Below are 21447 nucleotides of genomic sequence, written 5' to 3' on the forward strand. Positions count from 1 at the left end.
TCTTTTAAGTAAACTTGACTCTTGGCCCTCAGAAATAAAATTATATAGTGATAGAAAATTTAATGCTACAGAAATTTTTTCTTGTTATAAATTATTATTTTCAGTTAATATAATTAAATATAAAAATAAAGATTGGTCTATTTCTTTTAATACAATTATTATAATTCTGTGATCTCTCAATCTTGGACATTATTTGGATGCCCTGACCTAATTGACTTGTGCTACTGTCTTACATCCATTATTAGATGATAACTCATCGTTAATAAAAAAGTATTAGGCTTTAGTACTTTATATACGATCTTTTGAGGTTTGAGTTAAAAATTTATTGATTGATGATAAATTATTAATAATAGTCATTGCTTATTTGAAAAGACGATAAGGTTCTATATCTAATCTTAGAAATAAAATTTGAGCATATACTTAAATCAATTTATTTATTGTAACATTCTTTTAGGTAAGGAACAAAATATATAAATTTTTAGAACATTTTATATTATAATAAATTATCTATTAAATATTTTATATACATAGAGGTTACAAATTTTTGAAATAGCATAACACTTGTTTGAATTCACATAATAAATATTGAATCTTAATTTTTTTACACAGCAACCAAACAAAAAAAAGACACACAAATTAATTGGAAAAATCTAGTCGTTTAGTAGGTATTCAAGGAGCTATAAAATAAGTATAAAATACAATGATGACATTTGATGAAGTTTCATCCAATATAATATAAGTTAAAATATTTATTATCTAAAGTCTTTTTAATGTTTTCTTTTTATCTTTAGAAATTTTTTTCTTTTCTAATGTTTTACTACCAGCATGTTTTTTTGCTAATGGACCATCGCTTGAATCGTCTTCTCTCCCTATCTTCATACTTTTAGGTATCTGCAATTATAAAATAAAAATGATCATTATAATATTATCATATTAATTTTGTAGCATATTATATATATATATATATATATTTAATATTTTTACATCTACATTATAAATAAACTGTAAAATATATATACTCTGTTCCAAAAGAGAATATTCAATTTTTTTAATTTATAACTGGCCTTTGTCTGTACTGTTAGAAAATGGTAGTCATTTTATTGAGAAGAAAACAGAACAGTTATCTTGTACGTATTTTTTTTTTTTTTGGAACATTATATAATACATACCAGTTTTATTATCATTATTCAATACCATAACATGGCAAATAATTGTTTAGATTAAACAACTATGCCAATATAATATTTATGACAAATAAAATAATCTTAAATGTATACCGGTGCATGAATTTCTGTTATCATTTGAGCTCTTTGGAAATAATGATCATATTCTTCTAAAAGAAGTTTGCCAGCTTCTTCATTTAAAGCGGATTCTGCATTTGGTACTATTAATAAACATTTAATCGTCTACAAATAAAACAAAATATATCGATTAAACAACATTTTAATGAAATAAATCATATTACATACAAGAAGAATATGTTTTATTCCTAAATCTTGTTTCCAATCCCTCTTTAAAGTGTTGACACATATTTCACCGCTGCTCGCAACGTTTGGATGGAAAATTTTGGTAAGGAAATATGCTTTTGGTGGTGTATGTGGAAAATCTTTGCCCAACACTAACTTCACATTGAATCGTCCACCCGCATATGGTGTACCCGCTGTGTAATCAAAACAAAACATGTTCAATCACAATTGTTAGTTTCTACATTTATAGTTATTAACATACCGGGACCGTCAATGAATGCTTGGATATCGGTGACATCAGAATCATTGACTACAATTCGAATACCTTCGGGAGGGTCTTTTATCAGTTCTTCTTGTTCCCGGACTAGTCTGCGTATGGTTTGCGGTGACAAGTTTTCGACGTTGGAAATCTTAAAAGACCAGAAAAAAACCGTGAGACAAACAATAGAGCTACGAAAACGACGAATGTATGGTGTTAATACTTACGGAACTCATATTAGGTGGTCTGCGAACTGATGAAATCCGACGGTATACACTACACAATTAGTTTTGTTTGATATATACTTTATATTATTATAACGGACACCGACCACCTAAATCAAGTCGCTAGACTGCCTCCGAAGATCCGCGATAGCGGAGAATTCAAAATAAAAATCTCACAACAATAATAAAAACGATAAGAGAACACTTCAATTTCTGTCGTGGCGTACAATAATAATTGTAAGACGGACAAAGGTAGCCATTTTAACGTTTCATTCTCTCCACCCCCCTCCACTAATGTGTGTTGAGCCAATGAGATTTTGGATTTCTGAATTTCGAAACGTAACGGTTTATGGCGATCGTCCGTACCCGAAGAGGGTCGACGAATAACGAGTCGCGTTATGAAAATCAGCCGTTCTGGTGTCGGAACACTCGGAACCAGATGAGTTGATGAGTAACGTTATGTAATGCCATAAATTAATAATTGTCGATTACTGGGCCTCTACGGTTGTTGCGATCTAGCTTGTAGGCTTGTATCAATACAATAATATTAAATTATATTCAATATATAACATATTGTACAATATGCAACCGTGTACAACATAGAATAAAGTCATAAAGATTGTATTGTAGAAATATTATTGCTTTATTGGATTTTTTTTTCTTTTGAACTTTACACCGAAAATTATGCGTTTAGGAGATCGCGTGGCCAATTACGCTTTATTACTGGAATATCAACACCATAAGCACTAACTAACAAGTAATAATAATAATAACTTTTTTCAGTCAAAATACAATTGTATCCATGTATATTATTATTGAATTTAAACGATGCTAATTGGCAATTGCAGTGCTATATGTTTCATCCTGAAACGACAAAAAAATATCATGGTTTGACAAAAAATAAGATTTCTGATCTATCCAAGGAATGAATATGAACTATGAAGAATAGACTCGAGTTAAAGTTTATGGAACTTGGTTACAAGTTAATATTCAGAATATTATATCACAGTTAATATTTAAATTCGTAAAATCGTGACTAATACCACGGCACAGATCTAGATAATAAACTATTATCAATATCTGTATTCTGTGTACCACGGCCAGCAATCTTCGCTACTGGTCAAATGAGTGTCGATTATCGACATTACGCGTTTCTGTTTCTACTCCATGAGCAGAGGTCGACCGCGACCCGCCGCACCATTGCCGTGATGGCCATGATGATGCGGTGGCGGTGCGGGGTCAGTGGAGGATTTTCGACAAACGTAAATTTGTATACGTATAATGGCGTCATATTCCTGTCCATCGGTGTTAACGCGTTCAAATACGTGTTCTACGGCGGAAAACGACCAGGAATAACGTACTTCGGAGTAAGTCCGACCAACGGTTGCACGGCGGGGTGAGTACATTTGACATTGCCGAAATTTTATTAGGTTAGGGACAAAATCGACACAAAATATTAGAACAAACATGTCCGCCCTTGGCGGACGTGACATGGCCTGAGTTCGGGACGTTTCCTCCGCTTTGAGTGTACCTGGGTTTCTCCCGTTTTGTAGTCAAACGTTGAAAACAATTATTTTCGAAAATTGAATTCCGTTCCCAAGACGAACTTTTTACGTGAATACATATATATGCGCGAAAAACGATAATTAAAAACTAACCATGAAAAATAAATAATAATGGAGGAAAAGATGGCGAACAGAATTTTTTAGGTTATACATTTATAGTCGGGTAAATAATAATATTTACTCGATGCTTCGGTGGGAAAGTTTTATTCGATCGGACCTATTCGTCGGATTCGGTCGAACCCGACTTCAAAATTCAACTGACCATTGAATGCTGAGAACCTTTTTCACATCTATTACCGACCGATATACAAATAAAAGTACCCAATACCTATGTCGTATACTTTTAAAAGTATGTCCTGGATCATGGGATCTTATGTGATGGGATGTCGGGTTGGATATCCACTAGTATAGGTGTAGTGTTTCAATGCTTGTGTACTTACCCAAAGTCTAGATTTCGACAAGTTTCAGTGTTATGTGTGAATTGGTTCTCAGTTACAGTCGAGGATAAGGACGATCGTATCCGATCGTGCACATTCAAAAAAAATTTGCAGATATGTTTCTTTTTAGATATTTCCCTAGCCACCACCCTGTTTAACCATGGACACTGACTTTGTGGAAGAAATTGTGTCCATCAATTCTGGTAGTCAAACACTAGATTTTGATAGAAAGGACTCTATTTTATGTCCAGACGGTGTTGTTAACTCTATTGTCAAGACCGAGTTTTTCAGTCAGGACGACATTGATGATGCTATGTCGTCTGACAATTGTTTAATACAAACCATTGAGTCCTCGTATTTCACCAACAGTGGTACACGCGAAAATGAGCTCAATAATATGACTAGAGCGGTCATGGAATCTGTGCCATATGCCGATGGGTTACAATACTTAGCTGCCATATCTTCATTCAGTGATAATTTTAAGGTAGTAGATTGGTTTTTACAATCTAACACTACCTAATCTTGTTTTACATTTTGATCTAAAACCTATATTAAATTGTATAGGAAATGGATTCTGGGCAGCAAATTAAACAAGAGCCTGTTGACCCAAATGATTTATTTGAGTCTAGTGATGAGGAAGTTGTCCAACAAATGAGCCAAGAGGAATATCAAGAATTTTTTGATGTCCAAGAAGAAGTTGTTGTTCAAGAATGCCCCGAGCAAGAGATAATCACTCAAAGTTGGGACATGAATCGCTCTACCAATATTAACACGTGAGTATTTAAGTTTTATATTGAGTATTCTTGTTCATGTTTAAACAGTGATTAATTGTGGACATTTTATGGTTAGTTTTTGTCCAGTATATACAGGTGAGATAAAATGTTCACCTATGATGAATAATATTGTACTTGTGAGTGAATACCGTATGAGTTATTAACCTGTGACGTATTTGAAATTTGACTTCTTAAGATTAAACGTATTCAAATATATATAATCATGGTTTTTTTTTTTTAAATGCCAATTTAATAAGATGTACCTAAGTTCTTTCTATTTTTCATGTATATATTAATCACTATATACCAAAAATACTATACATGGTCCAACTGGGTGAACTTAATGAATACTAATAATGTTTACTATATAAATTAGGTGGTTAGTTCATTATCATATAATAATTGAAGCTGCCATTATTCACTATGACTGATTTTATTTGATTAAATGTTCATGAATAATCTATGTTTCAACTCTGAATTTTCAAGATAATACAATTAAAAAAAGATTTTTTATGCATTTGCATATTTTTTTGGTTAATTTTTTCTTATGTTTAAATAAAAACAAAATTTCTTAATGTTTTTGATCAAAAACTTTATATTAGTAACTAAAGCAAATATTCTGGAAGTTAACAGTTAAATCCTGCAAAAATAAGCATGTGTGTTAAGAGTAAGTTTGTCGGTAGATGAATTTTATTCTTATCTATTAGTCCTTATATTTTGTTAAGCAGAAGGTCTAATTTCTATCATATGTTATAAACTGTTATTTAATGTTGTGATACAACAGAAGATTGTATTCATTATCTAGGTTGGACATTAACAAATTAAAAGTTAAAATTAAGTTAATTAACCGTTACTTTTTTTTGAAATTAACTTTCAACTTAATAAGTTACTTTTTTTTAAGATTTTTTTTTTATATTATTTAAGAATATTTTCAATCTGTGTTTGACAGCACAATAAGTAAAATTGATAATACATGTGTCATGTGCAATATTTTGACTTGGAATAATACGAGGAGGGAGGCCTTGAGGGAGATTAATGTGTTAACTTAAAGCTAATTTTATTAAAAAATATTTAAATTAAGTTAATTTTCATCCAAAGCATAATGCAAATTTTTGAATGATATTTTTAGAAAAGTAGGTTTTTTTTTTGATAGCTAGTGAATATTTTGATGTATCATTCTAAATTCCCCCAGTAATTTTCTTGAGTGTAAAGATAAATTATCTAATAAATATTATTACCTATGTGTCTGGAATTTTTTATTTTGCAAATTAGAAAATTTTAACATTAAACTAAAGTCAGTTACTTTTTTTTTCAATGTTAATATTTAACTTAACGAGTTAAAAAAATTATAAGCTTCTAAGTTAAGTGATGTATTGATAATTGGCTTTTGGCGCGCTCTACTGATAAATTACTGAAACAGGCCCTTCAATATTTAAATTTTTTTGGTGGTAAATTATTTCCCATTGCCCTTATTATTTAAGAAAAATTTTAGTTGAGGTAAAATATAGAATTATAATTATTATTTCCATATTTTATCAATTATTGTCATTTTCATTATTTAATTGAATTTATTCATAATTTGATTAATTTATTCATGTTGATTTGTCTTCAAATAATTGATGTATAATTTTTATTGTTAATATTAAATAATAATAATAAAAAAAATTTGACTATTGACTTCGTTAAAACTTATAACGCATATAAGTTAGATAATGTTTGGTAGTTGTAATAACTGAATTGTGACACTTGTTGTAGTACTCAGATTATCAACTATTTGCTATAACTGATAAATACCAATAATAAAGTAACATATTTTATTTAGATATTTATTTTGTTTTAGCATATTAGAAACAGAAGTTGAATGTATGTCATCAACTGATGATGTTGACATACCAATACCTGAAGGCGAAGAAGCTTCATCTTCTGTTAATCCATATCCATGTGATTTTTGTAGTCGGAGATTTAATCGAAAATCACATCTTATGAACCATATGGTTACCCATCAATCTGAGCGTCCCTTTTGTTGTGCATTATGCGGTGTTCGTTATCGACGTAAATGTGATTTAGCTAATCATATGAAAATTCATATTGGTCCTGATAATCAATCAGATAGTGGTCTAGGTATACAATTAATTTCTAAGAATATTTATATTAAGTTATGAATAATAACTTGAATATAATATTTTTTGTAGATAATCAAAATGTATCTGTTACAAAAGTAATGAATAAATTAATGTTCGTGGATCCAATACATAGAAGGAGTGTTACACCTGGTGATGATTCTGAAGACAAAGGAGACACTTTTCAAGAACCAAGTACAAAAAATCGTGGCCGTAGTAAAGGTCGAGGTAGAGGAAAAGGTCGTCCAATGAAAGACCGCTTAATTACTCTTGGTTGGAATTCAGAAATTTATTCAAAACCACATACATGTAACCCATGTGGAATTTCATTTACACGTGAAAAAGCACTTCTTAATCATGCTCGTCTTCATCATATTGATGATGGTGTAAATATTGTAACTACTCAAAAATCAAATTCAGATAGTTATGAGCTTACAATATTGGCTAATTCTAAATCCAGTGATGTGACTACCTACTCTTGTGATTCTTGTGGAGCAATATTTGACAGATTTGATTTTTTAAAACGTCATCAAAGGTAAATTATTCAGTTTTTGATGACTTCAATTTTAAATTGGACTAAAGAGAAGCTAAAACATAAAATAAACTTTTTGTTATTTATATTGATGATAATTTATTTACATTTAATCTAATATGATTGCATTTAAAAAGAAATTTTAGTATAAATCTTATTAATTACTTAAAAAAATAAAAAACTTAAATATTTAAATAATAAATATTATATATCATGGTTTTTGATAATTCATTTTAAATAAAAAATATGAGTTAAATAGTTAATATATTATATATATAGTTTCAATTTTTGGATTTAATTTTGTTTATATTTAGGCAGCATATGAAAAAAGAACTTGGAAATGTTGAAGAAGAAATTTATGAAGAAGCGCATATGTGTATACATTGTGGATTGTTCTTTAAGTCTATGCCTGAGTTAGAAATGCATACTGATCAACATTTGATTCCTACAAATATTTCTGAAGTAAATATTTTTTTATTTTTTTAATATTTAAATGATATTTATGAAAAATTAATTTAAATACCTATTACATAAATGTTTTTAAATATTTTTATTTATCTATTAACTGTTTAGAAATCAAAATGTTTAGCTTGTGGTGAAACATTTGATAGTACAGATGAGTTGTCTGATCATGTGTCTCAAATTCATACCGAATCATTATCTGAAAATTCTTGTAAACTTTGTGGAAAACTATGCAAAGATGATAAAGCTCTCCAAAAACATTTAATGGTTCATGACACGTCTGATAATAATTGTATAATGTGTGGTAAAAGATTTCATTCCAGAGCACGTCTTAAACGGTAATTAGCAATGCATTTTTAACAACCATATTTTATATATATTATAATGTGTAAGAAGTTAAAATTGTAACAGTAAAATTAATTTTTTTAATTAAATTTTTTAGTCATATGGTAACTCATCGAGAAAAAGGAGTTATTTGTGACATTTGTGGTGAAGAAGTAGCCGACAAACGAGCACTTATTAATCATAAAGCCAGTCATGCAAATACTGTTAGTATTTCACAAAATTCACTGACTGAAAAAGTATTTCCATGTACTAGTTGTGGTAAAGTGAGTACTTAACAATTTTGATTTATTAATTTATTAATTTTTATTTATAATACTTAAGTTGGACTATGGTTGTTCAGCTTTTAGCTCAGACATAGTACTGTATATGTATTGATAGTTTAGTAGAAAATATAATTCTTGTGTTAATACCTACCAAATGTCGCTTGAACTAGTTGGAGCATATTTTAATGCATTTTTGTTATATTTCATTTACATAAATATTAAACTGTATTAATAATAATAAAAAAAGGGGGGTGGTCAAGTGGTTAATGCTCTGCTGGTTATCAAGTGGATCTCGGACATAGAGAAAGTCACTGTTATGAATATGATAAATTTGAATGCAATGATATGGGAATGATTTGGGAAAAATCGATTCTGAATGGTGAAGATTTGTTAGCCTAGGATATATTTTCCAGTGGGTGATGATAAAGGTGGTTTATGTTTTAATGATTTGAATACCTCAAAATTAAAAAAAGTACAGAAAATGTAAATTTAAATAACTAGTGTATGTTTCATGTTTCTACGACTAGTAATTTTTAACTATAACAAAAATCTAAAATTATTTGAAAGTAAATCGTTACATTACGCCTGCATTTTGGCATTTGAAAATAAATTTTTAACTAAAGATAAAATTTTTTTAATTGGCCAACGCTCAACTTCCTTTATAATTATTGTAAGCCAAATTTATGGTAAATCTTGAATTTATTATTTTTATTTAGGTATTTGGATCTAGATCATCTCAACAAATACATATACGAATTCATACTGGAGAAAGGCCTTACGGTTGTAGATACTGTAGCAAAGCTTTTGCTGATGGTGGTACTCTTCGAAAACATGAACGAATACATACTGGAGAAAAGCCATACGCTTGTCCTGTCTGTCCAAAAGCATTCAATCAAAGAGTAAAATTATTCAATTACTTAAATATTTTTTATTAAATATCTATACGTTTTATAACATGATATAATTTTAGGTTGTATTGCGTGAACATATACGAGCACATCATGCTGGAACTGAGGCTAAGGGTGGTCAAGTTAATTTTTATGAATGTAAAGTATGTGGATATTTGTTCCGATCTTCAATGGAGCTTTGTTCACATTTAGTTCAGCACAGTGATGAAAATACTAAAAGATCTAGAGTAGTACCTGTAAATTTTTTTTATACTAAATATACTTTTTTATATTAAAGGTAATATGTATAATTTCATTAAATAACAACAATATCATTTTCTATCTTAGGTTGGACCTCGCAAGTATAAGCGTCGCAGCAAGTTGGGTAATCGAAAAGACACATGGTGCTTAGTAGAAAAAGTGTTCACAGTTATGTCAGGACAGTCGGATACTGAGAGCTGTGAAGACGAACCCATGCCTACAGTAGAAGAGCAAGCTGTACAATCAATAATGGAACAGGATGATATGCCTTATGATCCACCTACTATAGCTAGTCCTCCTAGTAAGTCTCCTGTTAAAACATACAAAATTGTTAATGGCAAGTTACTGAAAAGTGAACAAAAGTCTTCTAAACAAGTTTCATGTGAATCAAAACACACGATTCCTAAGTTGGAACCTGTACCCAAAAAGCATAGTTTTGTGCTTAAAGACGGAGAGTGTACTAGAACTTGTTCAACTGTTCTTTATTATTCTTCAAGATCTGATCCCACAGTTATGGATTCGTCATTAGGAGAGGAATCAAAAGAAAATGATAATCCAGAAGAACCTGAAGACCAGATATCTGTAGAGGACACAGATTTTACTAATATTAAAATTGAGCCAGTTAGTGATCAGTCAATATTTAATGTTCACGATTTAGACAACATATGCAACATTGATTTTTCTGGTGAAAATGAAGTACAATATTATGTAGAGAATACTGATGACGGATATGGCGATCAATGTGAATTGATTCTGGAATCTTCAAATGATGATTGCTTGATTGAAACAGTGTTTGATACAGATTATGTTGAGGAAGTTGGTGCTAATATTGAACTGAGCACTGAAGAAATGGCACCTGTATTTGCAGAAATTATATCTTGTGATATTTGCGATGAAGTATTTGAGGATAGAAAGGAACTTATGAGACACATTCAAACCATGCACATTGGATAAATGTTGAATTTTTTTTGTGTATAAATACTTTGTTATAAAATTTTCTCTGTTCGTATGTCAATATATTTTTTATATGTAATATTGAAAATAGCTTACATTGCTATACATGTAATATAATGCTGCCATTTCCCATCTATTTATACATAGGTAAATGTGGCCAAGACAATGTTACCATATTAATATTATTTGTGAGGGTTGTTCATAAATTCTTTGCAATATTAATACATTTTAATAATTTTATAATATAGAAATTATGTCCAATCTAGTTTTATTTATTCACACGCATACAACATACACACATACACAAATAATTTTGAACAATTAGTTGTTGTACTCGTGGTAAATTAAAAATTGTATTTATTGAACTGTTTTTGGTTTTTATAAAACTTAAAAAACAATGATATTTAATTTATTATTTGATGCATTATTTTTGTAACTAAATATATACATAATGGTTTGAATAAATTCACTAATTTAAAGAGGCTGAATATTGAATTTTAATTTGTCAAATATATTTAAATCTATTTGACTTTAACTATATTTAACAATATTATTTGAAATATTGTTACATACAATTATTCTAAATGTGTAAAACACAGATATAATATATCTTAGGTTATGTTAATAATAATTGTTAATACTAAAACGTGATGCTAATCAAGTACAGTGTAAATTATTACAAAGAAATAAAGCCTATAGTTTTTTTTTCACTTAATCTAAAACTGTATTATATTATATAATAAATACATTTATTTTAAACCTTATTATGTACACATTAAATTCTTCTGATATGTTGAAAATTGTTAATTGTTAAAAGAATAAGTGTGTGTACATAGGCATTATAATAATTACTGTAAGTACAAAATTATTATAATCAATAATAATATATATATATAAATATATATATATATAAAACATGTAAATTGACACATTTAATTCTTATTATTATTATATAATATAAAATAAGTGCATATTATGTAATTTTATTTATACATATTTTTTATTTTTATTTTACATAAGTTAATAGATAATTTCTTAAAATTAAATGGATTAAGTTGTGTAGCTGTGGTAAATTGACATTATGTGTATATTTTAATTTCATAATAATTATCGTTATTATCTTCTTAACATTTATTTAGTTTATTTTTATAAACAATACCTATTACGTTTTCTTTTACATATTCTTAATAAGTTTTAAAAGTTATTAGTGAATGATAGTATATCCTGCTTATGGTTTTAACAATTATGAACAATTTAACAAATGTATTAATGTAATATTGTATATACTATATACCAATATATTATACGTAATGCAAATTTTTTATTTCAAAATCATTTCATGGTTTTAAAAATGTATTAATGTTTTTAAAACCTGTGTTTAATAGGTAACCATATTAAAAAGAATAAATTTTATTTCTGTTTAAAATCAAAATAAAGTGAATATGACTTTTTTACATTTTTATTTTTGTGTTAAAGTTTTTTTTTTTTTTTTAATTTTGTTTCTTTGTATAAATTGTAATAGATCTATTTAAAAGTACTCCATTTTACATAGGTTGTCATTTACTTATTAGATAATTATTATACACCTGATACCTGAAATGCGAATTATTAACATAAAATCAATTACTAATATTTTTTTCTTTGAGTTTAGTTAGTATTGATTAGATAGATGGTCATAGTTGAAATGTAATTTATATGGGTTTAATGTACAAAATAATGAATTAATTAATTTCTTAAAAATTGAAACATTTTTAAAATTAAAATAATAAAAACAACAAATGACTAGATAGATTTATATACATATTATTATCTAAATTAACTTATAAAACACTTAACAAGAAAACGACCGTATGTTCTTTCGTTTTTTTTGAATAGTTATTATTATAATATGTGGCGATCCACTAATACATTTTTGGCTTTTGGACGTCATAGGTAACAGTTAATTAAAAACGTAGATTCAGATGAGTTAGCATTTGAAATTTAAAAAATAAATTATTTCATACGGATTTAAAAATAGTCCAAGGTTGTTTTAATTTTTTACGTCTTGATATTTTTAAACTAAATGCGTGATATAAAGATTTTTAATAGAACAATAAAAATATTGTGTTGGTAAGTTTTTTAGGTGTTGGTAGTTTTCTCTACTCGTATTTGCAGTTACTTATAAAACGAATTAGGTATAATAATTATTACGATACTTCTTTGGTAATCAGTAATTACGTTCTTTAGAGAAATATGTTTAGAAATGCTATCGTAATGTTAATAAAAATGTCTACACGCCCCTTGAAAAAAAAACGAGTAATTCCCGATTCGTATAATCGTGGATTATTAATATTATATATTAATGTATTTATGTATCTATTGACTATCGAGGTAAGTTTTATAATAATACCTATCGGCTATCACGACGTATAGAAAGCATATAAGAAGATAAGTCTTCTATACATCGTGATACTAACTATAGTATATAGGTAATAGGTAGTTAGGTACCTATTCAATATTGATCTGACTTCTGGCCCACCCGGTCTGAAGTTTTTTTCTGATATGGATGCCTTACGCCATATATAGTAAAAATGCAGAATATCGTAATATCTTTATTTGCCAAATAGTGAATTTATTGATATTGTTCTTCTTGTACTACCAAATAAGTATAATTTTTATTTACTTCAAAAAATTTTAAGTATCAATTCTATAATCATGTTTTATAGATTGAATTTAAAAAACAGGTATAGCTGGTATAGGCGTAGGTATAAATGTTATGATAATCGTATTTGGAAAATGAGATAAATTAAGTTTTGCAAATTCATATTATAATTCAATAGGTAATTGTATAGGTACCTATACTAATCTTTTATGCGTATAGAAATTAAAAAATAAAAATGATTGTACAACGCCCATTATTGTAAGTTTTTGTTCTGGGAGCCAAATAATAACCAGACCATTTACGAGTACCTATTATAGCGTGCTTTTATTAACACAGGCACTGTAAGATATCGTGTAATAATAAAGGCAACCATAAATTAAAAATAGGTAAGTAAATAATATAACGGTAGAAAACACGATATTGAAAGTAATTAGCAGGTTCTTATTTTATTTTAATCGATTTTAGTAAAACCACTTTTTTCTATATTTTTCCTTTACGCACATGGGTATAGAATGTACACATATAATAGTATTATGCGTATTAGGAGTTATAGATTATAATATTAGGACGAATAGGACGTCATATCATACTGGCACTTATCGTAAAATCACTTATTGTGTATTGGAGGTTGGCTTAGCAGCATAAGCCAAGTAGCCAAGTGCTCGACAAAGTTTGAGATAAATATAGCAATATAAGTTCTTTTATGTTATAAGGTTAAGGCCGTAGCTGGAACAAATTTTCGGGTGGGGGGGGGGACTTTAAATAAAATAATGTTTTCATCACAATGTAATTTATTAAAATTATTATAATAGTTACTTAAAAAATTAAATGTACCTATTAACTATAAAATATTTCAGGGGCGGAGGAAGGATTTGAACCCCCAAAACCCCCTTATATATAATATACGGCCTTGGTTATGTACCTTAGGTACTTATAGGCTATAGCCATATTTGTTGGGTAGGTATTTTTGAGGTCATGTGCTGTATCACTCGGTAAATTTGATAAAATATAATGATATATATATATAGGTATAAACATTCATAAAGTGATGAGAGACATCATTTCGAAATCGCAATTATCGAGAAGCGGGTAAAAGATACACACGATTAATACGATGACGAGGAACAATGAAAAAAAAAAAGAAAGTATCGTTTCCCCAAAAAATTCGATAACATCGCAGAAATATCGATACTGCTGCGACTATATATTATAATAATAATAATAATATGATGGTAGGTGTATAATATTAATAATATTATATAAAATATTGAAATAATAGTATATTATATTATAAATAAGTACCTATATAATATTATAGTATATGCAAATTATGACTATTATAATATATTAGTTAAATATTATATATTATTATATAATTAATGTACGTATAAACAATAAATATTATAGTATTATGGTTGTCGCGATTCCTATAAGGGACGGGGGGGGGGGCAGATCTATAAATAGAACATATAATTATGTTTAGTGTCATCTAACGTATATCATCAGCTATTATTATTATTATTTTTAATTATTATAATATATTTATATATTATGTATGTAATGTATCGTATAAAAAGAGGAATATAGGTCGTCACATTTTAATTATATATAATATATATATTATATATAGGTATAGGTATTTTGTATATTATAATAATATTCAATAATATTATTATTATATATAATTATAGTGCGTAGAAATTTACGAGTAAAAAATAATATAATAATAATAATAATAATATTTCAGGCCCAACCGTGCAGGCGGACCCGTTACAACTGGGTGGGTTGCACGTTGTTCTCGTTGCACGTGGACCGGGACGTCATGGTGAGCGCTGTGGACGTGTTCTCCTTGCTGACCAGTTCGGCGCGGCCGACCAGCGGTCCCGTCTCGCCGCAACAGCCGCCGTCGTCGTCTTTGCAGCAACCGCCCGCGCCGCCGCCGCCCGTCCCGCCGCTGACCGCCTGGCACAGTATGGTGGTGGCCCGTCCTGTCCGGCCGCCGCCGCGCTCCGAGCCGCCGCGGTTCCGGCGCGGGAACGTGCTGTTCTCCTGGTGCAGGCCCGCGTTCACGTCCTTGCCCGCGGCGCACGTGCACGCCTTCAGGAAGCTCTTCTTGAAGTTGTCGCTGAGGAACGCGTACAGGATCGGGTTCATGGCGCTGTTGCTGTAGCTCAGGCACCCGGCCAACAGGAATATCGTGATGACGATCTTGGACTGGCACTGTTTGGGCGGCGTGAATATCAGCGCCACCTGCGTGATCCAGTACGGCAGCCAGCACAGCACGTACACCGTGATCACCGTCAACACCAGCTTGGTCACCTTCCGGTGCGATTTCTTCTTCTCCTTCGACTTGTTCACCGGTCCCACCTGCGACCGTCACACGTGATGAGTATACATTATTATTAGGTACTAGGTACATGGTACATGGTATAATATAATAATATATAGAATATTATGAAAAAACGTATATTACTTATATTCTAATAGTATAATAATATGTTAGAGAGACGGGAAAGACTAGTATATGTATAATAGTAGGATATAAATAGCGGTTCTGCGCCCCCGCACCCACTTCCACCCCTCACTTCATTGTCCTTACTCGTCCTCCTCGTCCTCGTCGTCCAATCGTCCCCTCACCCCCTCATTTCAGGTCCTGTTTACATTCCCCCCCCCAACCCGAATAACCACCAATATACCTGCTTCCATATATTTCGTATACGTCACGAACAGGGCCAGAAATGCGGAGGTGAGGGGACGATTGGACGACGAGGACGAAGAGGATGAGTAAAGACGATGAGTCGAGGGAGTGGAGGTGGGTGCGGGGGCAGCAGAACCGCTATTTATATTCTACTTATAATAATGTCTCACGTCATCTTATACCTATTAAGATGACCCGTGGGGGGGCTTTTCATATTTCTGCAGATATGCAGTCGTGTTGGCGATCTTGTCCCACCTACAAGTCCTCCGGGGTCCCCCTAAAGGCCTTTCTCTATTCGTGACCATATTAGTAGGGCTCAGATTTAAAAGCATATGCTTCTTTTTATCTATGAGATAGACATTTTAAACATAAATTCGTTTCACGTCATTCTGATTCCAAATAAACCAATTTATTTTTGCTTTTTTGACTATTTTTATGTATAAGTATGCTTTTTTTCAGTTATTTCAGTTGTAGAATTTGTATATGTTTATTATGCTACTATAGTAATAATAAAAGAATGAATTCATAAGAAACGTAAAATCCAGAATGTGGACTAAATGTTTATACTGGATTATTATTATTTTCGTTATCGGCTTGTTTATTAAATGTATTAAACGTATAGATTGTCGATCTACATACCTATAGCCTACAGTACCTTTACGATAAGGTATGCCTTTAACATTGACATTGACTATTTCAAAATTTAAGATTTAGTGTTGTAATTTGAAACCTCATTTATGAAGTATGCACCGATCACTTCAGTGAATGTATAGAGTTCGTTTTCTATGTTAAATGTTAAATATTCTGTTGAACAAAAGAGTCGTTTTACTACTGCAAATCAAGGGAAATACACGGTAGTTATTTTTTTTAAAAATTTTTTAAAAGTTTTTTTATTAATTTTTATAACTAGTTCATGTTGTTTTTTGGTCATGCTTTAGAAAAAAAAATATACTTCTTTTTTGCTTTTTTAAAGTAATTGTGTGCTTTTTTAGTTGCTTATTATGTTTTGAAATCTGAGCCCTAATAATAAGTATTAATATAAAGTGGCACTGACCTGAGTTCAGATATATATTTTACTGTATATTTAGGTAGGTAGGTAATGTAATTTTGATAATGACTTAATTATATTATAATACTAATAATAGTTATAGAGCCTTATGCAGTAGCGTATAACTTTACACTTTCGAGCCCTCGATTGATATAGGTACTAAACGGCTCCTTTCTGTGAAATCATATCATATCTAGACATAATATATTATAAATATGTCGTTTTAGAGTTTTATAGTGTATACTGTATAACGTAAAAATGGTATGCACGTATATAGTTGTATTTTATAATTTATAAAACATTTTCGTAGTAAATATTACAGAAAAATATGTGTTCGATTAATTAATTTTCTCTTATTGGCATTTAAGAGGATGTGGTACTCTCAAATTATTGTTTCTGTCTTTGCTTTGTATAAACGTATTACATAACAAATCTATGTACCTACCGATTTTTTATTACAGCTTATTCAATTTATAGTTTATAACTCTCTAAAAAAAAAAAATGTAGATATTATCGAATTTGCAGAATACAATAGTGATCGAGCGAAGAGTTTGATTTTCATATTTCATTTCATAATAATGAGCTATACTTATAATTGATTATACTTACTCGAAAAAAAAATTTTCTAAATTTAAAATTCATGTAATTAATTTTAAAATTAAAATATGAAAAATACGCTTTACTCGAAGGCAGTTTATATTGTCCTCTACACATTCGATAATTTATAAATTTGTTCTATACTATGAACTTTATAAAATAGAGTTGTAGTAGGTACATGAGTATTAGTGTTCAAGACTGAGATAACATGTGCTGGTATGATGTTTTTTTTTCAAAGAAGACTTAGCGGAGTCCTCTTTGGAAAATGTTGTCTTACCGAGCTCAACTCTTTGCTGCGATAACGATTCGTCGATGGTCATTATTATAGATCATAATATTGTCTAATATACTATATTATGCCTGTAGACGGCTGATAGGGCTATTCATAATTTGTACGTGTAACATAAAAAATAAAAAATGCTCACTCTAATCCACCCGATTTACATTACCGTTTAAAACTTATTTTAATGCGCATTATCATTAAGTATTTATTGTACTTATTACATACACGAATTTTGACGCGGAAGTCTTCAAGTATATGTATCATATAATAATACATAACGTGTACCATATTATATAGGGTATATTGTGCATATAGTGCGAATCTTAACACCGACGGTGTATTTATAGTATTTTAGTTTTGTACATTGTAATATATATATTTATATTTTATTCTATATTTTAGAAACGATCTGGTCTCAGTATCTGTGGTTTTTTGCATAAGTTTTTTATAAAACGTGGCTCCGACGAAGGCGACGGCTGCGGTATACCGCACCCTTAAAACCGCTTTCGACAACAGCCGGCTTCTCTCCGGTAGTAGGGTATTATATGCAACGCGGTGTATACCTACGTTGTACCTATGTGGTAGCAAAGCGAAAAGCGATTTCTAAAGGACAACGACGCAAAGTTCGCTTTTATACCATTCGGTTTAGTTATACTTTGTGTACATTATTATATTACAGGGTGTGTTTGTGTGTGTGTGCGTAAGTATTGGGTCTGCCACTTTCATAAATAATATTACTTCGTAAAGAGTGGGTTACGCTGAAAACTAGCTTTTACTCTATGTATTCAGTACGGCTCATCCTCTCCTAAATACAAACAGGACGCGTATGTATTATGATATACATACTTGCAGAGTTATAAAATGGCAATAATATACCGTTTTCGAGAAAAGAGCAAGTGTTTAGTAAAACTCAATTTATAATATCAATAAAAAAAAAAAAATAATAATACTTAATTTGATAATCAAAGGGTAGATTCATTCAAGACGAGTTTTGGAGGCTACAATAAGTCACCATCACTTAATATTTACGCTGATTCACACTCGCTAGAGAAACATATTCTCGGCGTCACTTTCAGTGATATCCTATTTATCAATGATTCATCATTGCATACATAACATTATGTTGTATAATGTATTTATATTTTTTATATAATACTCAAGGGATATTTTATCGTACACTCGGCATTTTCCTTTAGTAATTATACTAAATTATACAAAGCGGTATGAAAACTACTGGCAAAAGGGTTCCTTTGATTTTCGTTTAGACTTCCGCCGTTATGTTCGCGGCAAAACGTATTATATAATATGCATATATAGTATAATTATATAGTCTATAATCCTATATGCTATACATGATATACGTATTGCTTAGATATATCCTTTTACCCATAAAACGCTTTGCGTAGGTTTGTGTTATCATATCCATCAGTTATCACAGTAGTTACAAACAATTTAACAATATACTATATTATAGTGTATAGGTATCGTTTAGTTTACATAAATCGAAGACGTCTGTTTAGTGAAATTATTCTCGAAGAACATTTAACGTGATGTCTATTTGTACCTAAACTGTTATTTAGATATTAGATACAATTCTGATACATAGACTATAAATGTTTTATTAATATTGTATTTTGTATATAGTTATAGTTTCAACTCCCACGTGCAGTAATGTGTTGGGTACCTATTCATTTTTCCCTATAAAGTATAAAATATCTTTATAATAAATATACAACTTATAGGTAATCTGTAAAATTGAAAACATCAAGTAAATTTGTTGATTTAAACCGAAAAAACTAGATGGAGTAAATAGTGATATTACTTAAAAAAAAAATATCGCATGAATACCTAATAGTAAAAATATTTAAAAAATAAAATCTAATGCAATTCAATGATTTACAGGTAATATTTTCGAATATTATTTTATAGTATAAATTTAGATTACCAATTAGTTGAAATAATTTTTATAAACATCAAATTACAAGTCTTACGTGGAAATTTATTATAATAGTTGCACACCTGCGTCTAAGTTGCATTGTATATAACGTCGTCGAGAAGAAACCCGTAAGCAGTATAATGAAAAACATGTAACAGTCAAGAGGAAAAAAAAGCTCAACTATTGAAAAATACAATAATACATTGCACATAATTGCCAATATTATACTATTATTACAGACTATATGTAATGTTAAATTGATTGTTTGAAGTTATATATTAACTTCCTGTGACCTGCGACTTCACTTGTAAATCACTAATCAGTAGTTTTGTCATGGTGAGTGATAATGAGTAAGTAAGTTAGTTATTTTATTAAGTATTCCGGGTTTATAGTGGTGTAGACATATATAATATAAGTGTATGTATAAATGTAAGCAATGTATGCATATATGTACATAATTAATGTGGTCTGTCTGTCTAGTTAAATCTGTAGAAACTTATGTTAATTATTATTTGGTGGAAACAAAGAGCCAATTTTATGGTAAATTTTACATTGAATCGTAAAAGTAGGTAAGAAACTTAGCATTATGACTTCTGTATTCACGTCAAATTATGTCATTTGAAAGCAAGAATTATATTTTCTAAGTTAATTTGAAAAACGCCTCGTATTATTAAATTCGTACAGAATTAAAGTTTTTAGGGGTTTTTAAGGGGATCAATGCTGACGGTATTTATACCGGTAGTCCAACAGCAAATAAAATAAGATTAGGTTATGAATGAAAAAATATAAAAAATAACTAATAAAGTAATAAATAGTAATATAATGAGTTTACTATTACTACGATATGAGTAATATTTTTCCATTCTAAATAATCATTAACCCTTACAATTTTCTGTTTTATATTTATACAACATATTCTGTGAGTATACAACTATACTACTAATATAATTATTTATTCTCTAAGTTAGAAACTTATTTTTAACTTTTTAACTCGTTACCATGAAACTGCAAAAGCTACTATTCAATTTACCTGGAAATTTCTAAATACTATATTACCTAATTATTAATACTTATTTAGTCATTTATAATAAACTAAACAGTTAAATATAATATTCATATTTAGAATTATTATCTTACCTTACCGTATAATTTGAATATTGAATAATGCAGAAATAAGTGTTCATTAATAATGGTATTGAATAGCATTAATATCAAGTTTCATGTAAAAATTACCATATAAATATTATTTATTATTCAAAGTTATTCACCCCTTTCCGAACAATATATTTTATAAAAAAAAAACCTTTTCTTAATGACATCCAGAATATAAAATCATAACTCTCTCTAAATTTAAAATTTCTATTCAAGCAATCGACTTTAATTGGTAATCGGTCAAAATATCCAAGGACAAATTATTAAAATTTGTAAATACTTTATTTTCTAATCCTTTCAACCGCATTAGAGTAGAACCTCAGTGGTTGATTTAGTTTCGTGGATTAGTCGTGTGTTAGGCCTAACAGTGTTTAATAATTATAGTATTTTATTGGATATGTAATAGACAGATTAAACTTTTGAAGAGATCTTAGAGTTTCTTTTGAATAATATTATATAGTACATACCTACTATAATATAGTATGGAAAGTTATTACGTTTATAAATATATATTTTATATCAATATTACAATTTTTTTTTTTAT

At 29.4% G+C, this 21447-nt stretch overlaps 3 protein-coding genes across 11 annotated transcripts in view; 1 reads left to right on the forward strand and 2 right to left on the reverse strand.

Annotated features, from left to right (window-relative positions):
- Positions 1 to 417: 417 nt before the first annotated feature.
- On the reverse strand, positions 418 to 2212 carry LOC114120518 (ubiquitin-conjugating enzyme E2 S). Its single transcript, XM_027982443.2, has 5 exons — positions 1953 to 2212; positions 1729 to 1876; positions 1470 to 1660; positions 1278 to 1406; positions 418 to 891 (listed from the first exon to the last, which is right to left on the reverse strand). The coding sequence occupies exons 1-5, from the start codon at positions 1959 to 1961 to the stop codon at positions 757 to 759; spliced, it is 612 nt and encodes a 203-aa protein (XP_027838244.1). The 5' UTR covers positions 1962 to 2212; the 3' UTR covers positions 418 to 756.
- Positions 2213 to 3127: 915 nt separating this feature from the next.
- LOC114120517 (zinc finger protein 250) lies at positions 3128 to 11032 on the forward strand. Of its 4 annotated transcripts, none has more exons than XM_027982440.2 (11): positions 3128 to 3345; positions 4082 to 4435; positions 4516 to 4724; positions 6565 to 6845; positions 6917 to 7379; positions 7691 to 7838; positions 7950 to 8176; positions 8281 to 8446; positions 9163 to 9345; positions 9417 to 9590; positions 9682 to 11032. In XM_027982440.2, exons 2-11 carry the CDS (start codon positions 4112 to 4114, stop codon positions 10546 to 10548), a joined length of 3042 nt encoding a protein of 1013 aa, XP_027838241.2. In that variant the 5' UTR covers positions 3128 to 3345; positions 4082 to 4111; the 3' UTR covers positions 10549 to 11032. The 4 variants fall into 4 exon arrangements, with proteins under 4 accessions (XP_027838241.2, XP_027838240.2, XP_027838243.2 ...); XM_027982439.2 differs by having other exon boundaries at positions 4321 to 4435; XM_027982442.2 differs by having other exon boundaries at positions 3130 to 3345; positions 4203 to 4435.
- A 3858-nt stretch (positions 11033 to 14890) lies between these two features.
- LOC114120522 (somatostatin receptor type 5-like) overlaps positions 14891 to 21447 on the reverse strand; it is a 184700-nt gene continuing 178143 nt past the window's right edge. For all 6 annotated transcript variants that reach the window (XM_050200567.1, XM_050200565.1, XM_050200566.1 and 3 more), the window contains one exon: positions 14891 to 15556. In XM_050200567.1, the coding sequence (XP_050056524.1) occupies positions 14960 to 15556 (597 nt within the window). In that variant the 3' untranslated portion in view covers positions 14891 to 14959. The remainder of the gene's footprint in view (positions 15557 to 21447) is intronic.

Source organism: Aphis gossypii, chromosome 2 (assembly GCF_020184175.1).
Source record: "Aphis gossypii isolate Hap1 chromosome 2, ASM2018417v2, whole genome shotgun sequence".
Taxonomy (NCBI): domain Eukaryota; kingdom Metazoa; phylum Arthropoda; class Insecta; order Hemiptera; family Aphididae; genus Aphis; species Aphis gossypii.